This window comes from Chrysochloris asiatica, unplaced genomic scaffold (assembly GCF_000296735.1).
Source record: "Chrysochloris asiatica unplaced genomic scaffold, ChrAsi1.0 scaffold00116, whole genome shotgun sequence".
Taxonomy (NCBI): Eukaryota; Metazoa; Chordata; class Mammalia; order Afrosoricida; family Chrysochloridae; genus Chrysochloris; species Chrysochloris asiatica.
This window is the reverse complement of record NW_006408634.1, coordinates 1,459,013-1,468,489: the sequence shown is the minus strand read 5'-3', so window position 1 is coordinate 1,468,489 and position 9,477 is coordinate 1,459,013. Positions and strand designations below refer to the sequence as shown.

The following is a 9,477-nucleotide window of genomic DNA, read 5'->3' as shown; positions in this document are numbered from 1 at the left end:
ACGAACACACCCATACCTCGCCGCATACACACACATACACACACACACACTCACACATCTCTGGTCCCCCTTGCAGGTATCCCCCTTTCACACGCTGATGAGAGCAGGCATCACTGTGGTGTAGGACCAGGGACCCCAGTCTCAAGTGGATCTGAGTTCCAATCCCGGCTTTGTTACTGACCTGCTGTGTGTCCTTGGACAAGTACCTTCACCACTCTGAGAGACTGGTGGCCACCTTCAAAAGGGGCAGGACTCAAGGGACCACCTTTAGGAATGGAGAAGACACTGAAGGATGCTGGCCAAGTCTTCAGACTGCAGGGGGCATACTAGCACTGCTGGGGGCCCCCTCAAGACCTTCCTGGGCAATGCCTACCTCCTTCCCTGCTGAGGTCCACCCGTGACCATTGTCACCTACCAGTTAATCCTCAGCTGCCACCACCGGTGAACACCCCTGGCATCACCCCACCCTTCTACCTCTGCCCCAACCTCACCACAGAAACACCTCCAGCTTTTTTTGAGGGGGGTCCATTCTTGGCCTCTTTGCTCGGGCTATTTTAGATTCACGAGTAAGGTGACCGGAGGTCCTGGTACATGTCCCCGTCCCCCGTCCCCCATCACCTTAAACACCAAAGACCCTCTTCTCCAGGAAGCCCACCAGCATTGCCCAGGAAAGACAGGGGCTCGAACTCCTTCTTAGGCTTGAACCTTGATTCTTGGAGTCCTCGAGGTCATTCCACACACACGCTTAAATCAACACCTTGGTGGCCACAGCAGGGGCGGGTGTGTGTGCAGGGCCAGAGAGACAGCGACACACAATCTCCCCTGAGTTGTAGCCTGGTTCTAGGCTGGCAGCCAAGAATGGCACTGGAGAGGAAGAGAGAGTGTTTGCAAACAGGGTGGCTGCCAGCAAGGGGCCCAGTGTGTCTTTGGGGGGCAGGTGTGAAGGAGCGAGGGGCCCAGGTGGTGACTGGTAGCAGTGTCCATGTGACCTCTCTTCCCCTGTCACCCCCACTCACACACACATGCACACACACCATGCCCAAGTCTCCTAAACACGCAAACACAGTATCCAATTCCTACACACACACACACACGCACTGAGAAACGTGCAAACCCGCATTCTCTCTCTCACACACACCCATGCACACACACATGCCCAAGGTCTCCTAAATACACACACACACAGTATTTAATTCCCACATATGCACACACAGAAATGTGCAAATCTGAATTCCTTCTCACATACATAGAGAGAGAAAGGTGCAAACCTGAATTCTCTCTCTCATATACACAGAGAAACATACAGATCTGTATTCTTTTCTCTCTCTCACACACACACATGCATGCACACACATGCCCAAGGTCTCTTAAGTACACACACACACAGTATTTAGTTCCCACCTATGCGCACACACAGAGAGAAACGTGCAAAGCTGAATTCTCTTTCACACACACACACACACAGAAACGTGTAAACCTGAATTCTCTCTCTCTCTCTCTCACGGAAACATGCAGACCTGCATTCTCTCTCACATACACACAGAAACATGAAGAGCCACATTCTCTCTCTCTCTCTCACACACACAGTAACACAGGCCTGAGGTCTCCCAGACATGCAGAGTATCCAATTCTCAGACACACACAGAGAAACGTGCAAACCCACATTCTCTCTCCCACACACGTACTGGCCCAAGGACTCCAAGACATGCACAGAAAGAAACATGCAACCTTCATTCTCTCACAGAGAGAAAGACCCAAGTTCTCCTGGACGAGCAAACACAGCATCCAATGCCCCTTCCCCCACCCCCCACACACACCCAGAAACATGCAAACCCCCATTCTGTCTGTCTTTCTCTCTGTCACACACACACGGGTCCAAGATCTCATACACACACAAACACAGGATCCAGTCCGCACAAAGACACATGCAAACCTTCCTTCTCTCTCTTTCATACACACATGTGCACAGTTACTTATACACAAACAGGTTCAAACTCTCCTAGGAACACACAACACACGGTCATATTATCATCCACCAACAAAGATACATACTCCTCTTCTCTCTCTGCCTCTGTCAGAGAGACAAAATCATGCTATCAGCTACAAGCAGACATGAATTGTCTCCCTTGCTCATACACACAGACTCACACTCTCAGAGAAACACAAAAGGCACAAATCACATTATCCACATAGGATGTTGCTGCTGTGAAGTGCCATCGAGTTGGTTCCGACCCATAGCGACCCTGTATAGGGTTTCCGAGGAGAAGCTGATGAGCTTGAACCACCGACCTTGTAGTTCAAAAGGCTTTGCAGTCTGATGCATTAACCCACAGTGCCATACCAGGACTCCATGTTCAAATCTCCGTTCTCTTTCCCACCCACACAGACACACAGACACACAGACACACAGACACACACAACTCCCATTGGTGTGGTTAGTTACCATGGAGTAGGTTCTGACTCATGGTGCCCACATGTGTGTCAGAGTAGAGCTACTCCCTAGGGTGTTTGCGGCTGTGTTCTTTCAGAAACAGGTTGCCCAGCCTTCTCCCAAAGTGCCTCTGGGTGGGTTCCAACCTCCAACCTCTTGGCTAGAAGTGGAGCCCTTCACAATTTGTACCACCCAAGGACCCTCAAACTCTCCTAGACGTAGAAATACACACTCTAGCACACTCAGAGGAGTTAGATCATCTGAGAGCCATTAAAGAGCCAAGGAATGCCCGGAGCTACCAATAAGAGAGTTTATGCTTTTGTGACGATGCTCTGATTAGGAATTCTAGCCCCCAAAACTATGACACAGTACATTTCTGGTCTTGAAAGTCACCCACTTTGTGTTACTTTTGCTGCAGCAGCGCTTAGGTACCTCAATCAAGATGCATCGTAAACAAGGGTTGCAACTCAACACATGGGTTGAAGAAAATGGCAGAAATCGATCCTTGGAAGAGAATGTCAATGAGACAGAAAAAAAACAATAAAGGGAAAGGCAAAACTGAAGATGTTAAAACAAAACATAAAACAACAGGAAAGGTGTTTAGTTTTGAATAACAGGGGGCTTCAAAAAGTTTGGGGAAAATTCCACAATCTTTTAATTCCATTCTTTCCATGAACTCTGTGAAGCCCCCTTGTACTTATTATGTGCGTGTGTGTTGGGGGGAGGTGAGGGAATCGGATAAGGGGGTCATAACACAACTTTGTTTGTTATCAGCTGAGAATCAGACGTTTGCTATGAGTTACTAGGAGTCAGCACTGACCCAACACTTAACAACAAAAATGCAGTTAGAAGGAAAAAAGGGAAAGCGATTGGAGCAAGGTGAGTTAGGAACTCAGCATTGGAGTCTGCTGAAGATAGTCCTCGGTCACCTCTATTTTCCTGACATAGTAAGAATGCCCACTTTTACTTTTAAATGTGTTCTAATATGAACAATAAATAACATAGTCATCGTCGTCAACACAGCAGAAAAAATAAAACCAAACATTAAAAAGAAAAGAAAAAAAGCGCACAGATCAAGAGGTAAAAGGCCAACACCACCACCAAGTTGAGACATGAAGACACTGATGGGTTTGTTTCTTTAACAGATACTTACCGAACATGGATGACAACTCAGAGAATGTTCTAGGTATGTGGGATACATCAGTGACCAGGGCAGGCAAAGAGCTTACATTCCTGCCAGATAACGTGGAATAGCGACAATAAACAAGTGCTGTAGGATCAGCACTGGACTTCTATCTACAGGATCAGTGGTTCAAACCTACCAGCCGCTCTTTGGAAACAATTAGAAACAGAAATAAAAAAGGGAACGAGTCTAGAGCAAGGCGAGTTAGGAGCTCAGAGTTGGAGGCAGGATTTAAGCCCATTGGGATTTAAGCTGAGGTTTGTAGGAGGTGAGGGAATGAGGCAGGAGTATTGCAGGATGTAGGGATGGCCACTGTCATGGTGTGATGACCACAGACTCTCAGAGACTCCCACAGGCCAAGAGAAGGATCTACATTACAATGAACCACACTTAACAACCGTCTGTTGTTTTTACATCTTATCTTTAGAAATATCTACTTCAATGCTGCAGCATGTAGTTTACTGATGGTAATGTTCTCAGATGGTCACACAAAGAATGTAATGACTTCTGGCCGTACAACAATGGCAATCATAATGAAAACTAGAACACAGAAACAAAGCAAAACTGACTGACGTCAGAGTCGAGTCATCTGAACAAAATCCTGCTGTAAATCGGGGTGACAAAACTCAAAAAGACCCTACTGAGGAGTGGATTCCCCTCACAGAATAGAACTGTCTCTATAGGGTTTCCAAGGGCGTCACCTTTATGGAAGTAGGTGACCACATCTCTCTCCTACAGAACCGCTGTTGGGTTTGAACTGCTGACCTTTGGGTTAGCAGTCAACCACTTAACCATGGTGCCACCAGAGCTTCTAAGAATGACAGGGAGGTGGAAAATATTAACAGACAGCAATGAAAAGAAGCGAAAGAGAAAGTAAAGACCACCAGAGCAGAGCAACCCTGAGGAGACAGACCTCGGAAGGCAGGACCAGCGCCCCTTTCTGCGTTTCTCCCCACCTGTCTCCTCTCCCAGCCCTGCTCACTCCCTGTCCCCCTCTTCCCCAGTTCCCTCCTGCTGCCTCCAGGACTGGCCCAGGTAGCCCCTGACAGAGCTCACGGGCTGCCTCTTTCGGGGATGAGGGTCCAGCAGCCCCCACAGCATTGCGTCGGCTACGGGGGTCAGGCCGAACCAGGGCTGCGGCCGGTCCTGGGGCTCCCCCGACGCCTGCCAGACGAGGAAGTCCCCGTAGAAGGGGTCTGCCTCCTCCAGGGGCTGGTCCCACGGGAAGTAGCCAGTGAGGAGGCAGAAAAGCAGAACGCCCAGAGCCCAGGCGTCCAGGGCGGGCTGGATGGGCAGCCCCTCGGGAAGGGGCGGCGGGGCGCAGAGCTCGGGGGCTGTGTAGGGGATGGGCGGCCCGGCCAGGCGGAGCAGGGTCCCGCGGGGCCGCGTGTGGCCGAAGTCGGTTAACTTGACGTGCTGGCAGGAGGGGTCGCACACCAGCACGTTCTCCGGCTTCAGGTCTCGGTACACCAGGCCGTGGGAGTGGATGTGTTCTAGGGCCGAGGCCAGCTGAGCTGCACAGCGCTGGACTGCCGGCTCCGCGAGACCCACCTGTGGGGATGAAGCTGTTAGTGGTCCCTCCACCTGCCCCCAAAGCTGGAGGGGCACTGAGAAAAAAGAACTTCTCAATCCAAGGAAGCATTTCTGGGGAGACCCAGGGAGAATCCCACTGCCACCCTCGCTGGAGGGCGGAGTTGAACTGCCTCAGACTTCAGACCTCCTCATCTCTCCCCCTGGGGACTGCTTGATGGAGTCAGACTGCCCACCTTTGGGTGGTTAGCAGGCAAGCATTCAACCATGTCACCACCGAAGCTTCCAGAACAAAAGACAAACTACTGCCTTCCAGTGCATTCAGGCTCGCAGCCAACGCACAGGACAGAGGAGAACTGTCCCACAGTGTTTCTAAGGCGATCTTCTATAATGAAGCCCACTGCCACAGTCTTCTGCAGAGCACCAGGTGGGTTTGAACTGCTGACCTTCCAGTTAACAGCTAAATGCTTTAACCACTGAGCCGTGAAAATTTAAGGCCCTCAGAAAGATTGCTACAATGAAACCTAATGTGATTCTTGAACTGCCAACCCAACTGGGCTCCCCTGCCCCCCTGGGGCCTGGTGGGGGCACATGAGGTCCAGCGCCCTACAGTGGGGCCTAGTGGGAGTCCATGAGGCTTGGTGAGCCCACAATGAAGTTCAATTTTATAAGTTGTTGTTGTTGAGTGTTGTCCAATCAGTTCCAACTCATAGTGACACTGTATAGACTTTCCAAGGAGTGGGTGGTGAGTTTGAACCACCGACCTTTGTGATTCAAACCAACCTTGAGGTCCTGTGCTTATCCTACAGTGCCTCACCAGGACGTCAGCCATCATCATGTGATGTTGTTAAATGAGTAGGTTCTGACTCATAGCAACCCTGTAGAGGGTTCAAAACCCTGTAATTCAAAATTCAAAATGATGTTGCAGTCCAGTGCATTAACCCGCAGGGCCGCATCAGTTAATTAAATATTTGACTAAATACAGTAGGCTAATTTGTAAGTGGATAATTTTGTATGGCTCGTGAATGATGTTATAAATTTTGGCAGAAAAAAAATTCGTATGGAGTAGTTCTACTGTGTCCTATAGAATTAGGTTTGGGTTTGGGGTTTAATTTCCCTAAAAGGACCCCTGGTGACACCGTGCTTGCTTGCTTACTGAAAGATTGCTGGTTCAGTTCCAACCAACAACCACTCCTCGGGAGAAAGATGTGGCTGTCTGCATTTCTAAAGATTATTGTTGTTAAGTGCCACAGAGTCAATTTTAACTCATAATGACCCTGTATAGGGTTTCTGAGGTTTTAAATCTTTTTCGGGAGCAGAAAACCTCATCTTTCTCCCATGGAGCAGCTGGTGGGCTTGAACCACCAACTTTGTGGTTCATGGTCCAGTTCTTATCCTATGGAGCCTTGGAAAGCCTATGGAGCAATTCTCGTCTGTTCTATAGGGTTGCTGAAGTTGTGAAGTGCTGTGGGGTCGGTTCTGACTCTTACAACCCTGCATAGGGTTTCTGAGGAGTGGGCGTGTTTGTATACTGACCTTGCAGTTTGCAGTCCAGTGCTTATCCTACAGTGCCACACCAGGACTCCTATATAGGGATGATACGAGTTAAAAGAGATCCCGATGTGATGCTGTAGAGTAACTGCTGGCTGTGAACCACAGGGTTGGCAGTTCAAACTCAACAGCTGCTCCCCAGAAACCCGATACAGGTTGATATGAATCAGTGCCAACTGGACGGTATAGCATTTATCAACAGCAACATGAGTAAGAATCAATTCGACGGTAATGGAAATCTTTACAGAAAGATCACCAGATCTTTCTTCCGTGGTACCCTCTGGGTGAGCTTGAACCACCAAACTTTAGTCAACCTTAAACTGCTTTGCAACATCCAGCCATGAGGCCCAGGCAGATTTCTGTGAGGCCCTGGTGAGGCTCTCTGAGGTAGCCCAGGATCCATCTACCCACCTTGGGCTGGATGAAGGTGATGAGGTCCCCGTGCAGAACGGGCTCTGTCAGGAAGCTGTACGAGTTGGCTGACTCGATGCCGATACCATAGGTGGTCACGATGGAGGAATGTGCACCCAGCGAGAGACCCACACAGAACTCATACAGGAAGCCACGGAGAGAGGTGGAGGTCTTTGGGAGCTGCTTCAGTGCCATGGGTGTACCTGGAAGGAGCAGGCAGCAGGAGGGAGAGGTTGAGAGCCGAGGGGTCACATGGGTCACTGTTAGGGATTGAATTGTGTCCCCCAGACAGACAGGCTGAAGTCCTGCCCTAACCCTCAGACCCAGATATGCCCATGGATTGAATTGTATGTCCACAAACTGTGTGTTGGACTCCTCACCTTTTACCTGTGGATAGGAGTCTCTGCATGGCACACACAGCTTAGTACCCAACTACTAATCAAAAGGTTGGCGGTTCCAACTCATCCAGAGTTGCACTGCAAGACAGACCTGGGGATGTACCCCTGAAAATACCATGTGTTGGAATACACTTGAAGGCAATTAACAACAATCAAGATGCGATTTGAGGGCTAAGATGTGCCTGACCCAACAAACCCTGGTGTCTTCAATCATCACACATGCATGTGAGAGCCAGGCATAGAGTAAGGAAGAGCTTCTGAATTGTGGTGTTGGTGAAGAGTATTGAATATCCCGTGGACTGCCAAAAGCACGAATGAAGGGTCCTTAGAAGTGAAGATGGGGAGACTTTGTCTCACATACTTTGGACATGTGATCAGGAAGGCCCAGACCTTGTGGGAGAACATCATGCTTGGTAAAGTAGAGTCAATGAAAAGAGGAAGACCCTCAATGAGATGGATTGATACCAATGGCATTAACAATGGGCTCAACCGCAGCAAAGATTGTGAGAATGGCCAAGACCAGGCAGTATTCCGATGTGTTGTGATTGGCTCGCTATGAGTTGGAACCGACTTGATGGCCCTTAACAACAACAACATACCTGGGGATGTGATTCTGTTTGGGGATAGAGTTTCCTTTATGTTCATCAGGCCATATCAGTGGAGGCTGTGCCCTAACCCAATTCTGAGTTTCACCCATACTCTGGTACTGTGAGTGCAAATCAAAGTGTCAGTCAGCCATGCTCTTTCAGAAGCATCTAGGGGAAGACCCTTTCTTGCAGAGCTTTGAGCCCGTTCAATCATGGTTGAGGAAGTGACATGGAAGCAGATATGAATTTTTGAAACTTAGGTGAACTGGAGCAATAACAGAAATGGGGAAATTTTCAGAGACTGAATTTCCCTCTAAGAGCATCATGCCTGCTGCATAGCAATCAAGTCTCTTTCCCTCAGAGTGAGAAACAATGGTGCCCGGCTCAAAGGTGGCGGCCAACCACACCACTTGAACTGTGTGTCATCCTGCTGTCTCCCCAACGTCTACGATGTCACAAATCGGACTCCCGAGAGAGTTCTCGCCCACCCCAGGACTTTGACTCATAATTTTTTCTGCTCTGGATATTGTTTCTTTTCACCCAAATTTTAGAAATTTGAGCTTCTTCTGGTTTTGCTACCTCAGCCCGGGTTCGACCAATCCGAAATTTCCTTCTTTTCTGGCAACCATGGGTGTTCCTCGGTTTGTTGTAACAATGACTTTATTTAGAAGCAGGGTCTCTGCAGATGCTACCAGTTAACATGAGGTCACACTAGAAAAAGAAACCCTGGTGGCCCTGTGGGTTAGACATGGTGTTGGTGGTTCAAACCCAGCAGCCCCTTTATGGGGTCATAATTGGCTAGCTGCTCGTGGGTCGGTTTTGGGTTTGAGTAGTCCATTAAGCCGAGTCTTGGTGTGGCAATGTAAAATAAACACTGAAAAACTGCTAACCTCAAGGTTGGCGGTTCAAATCCACCAGCCTCTCCTCAGAAACCCTATACAGTGTTGCTATGAGTCAGAACCGACTCGATAGCTCTTAACAACAACAAATTTATTACATGTGCAACTGTTGTAATTGTTCAGTGATATCGAGTCAGTTCTGACTCATAGCAACAAGTAGCTGGTGGGTTTTGAACTGCCGACCTTGTAGTTCACAGTTCAGTGCTAATCCTACATGTATAATAAATAGCATTATGAAAAAGTTTGAAATATTGTGAGAATGTCCAAATTGTGACCCAGAGACACAACGTGGGCACATGTTGCTGGACTTGCTGGATGTGGGGTGTCACAGACCTTCAGTTTGTAAGACAATCTCTGTGAAGCGCAGTAAACCAAGGTATGCCTAAGAAACTCTGTGGGGACAATTCTACTCTGTCACGTGGGGTCGCTATGTGTTGGAATTGACTCCGCGTGTGGCGCTGTGGGTTAATGCGCCAGACTGCAAAGC

At 48.8% G+C, this 9,477-nt stretch overlaps 1 protein-coding gene across 1 annotated transcript in view; it reads right to left on the bottom strand.

The window, feature by feature from the left end:
* Positions 1 to 4,592: 4,592 nt before the first annotated feature.
* SBK2 (SH3 domain binding kinase family, member 2) overlaps positions 4,593 to 9,477 on the bottom strand; it is a 10,999-nt gene continuing 6,114 nt past the window's right edge. Inside the window, exons 2-3 of the mRNA XM_006868288.1 lie at positions 7,107 to 7,309; positions 4,593 to 5,165 (exon numbers count right to left, since the gene is read on the bottom strand). Coding sequence (XP_006868350.1) covers positions 4,593 to 5,165; positions 7,107 to 7,309 — 776 coding nt within the window. The remainder of the gene's footprint in view (positions 5,166 to 7,106; positions 7,310 to 9,477) is intronic.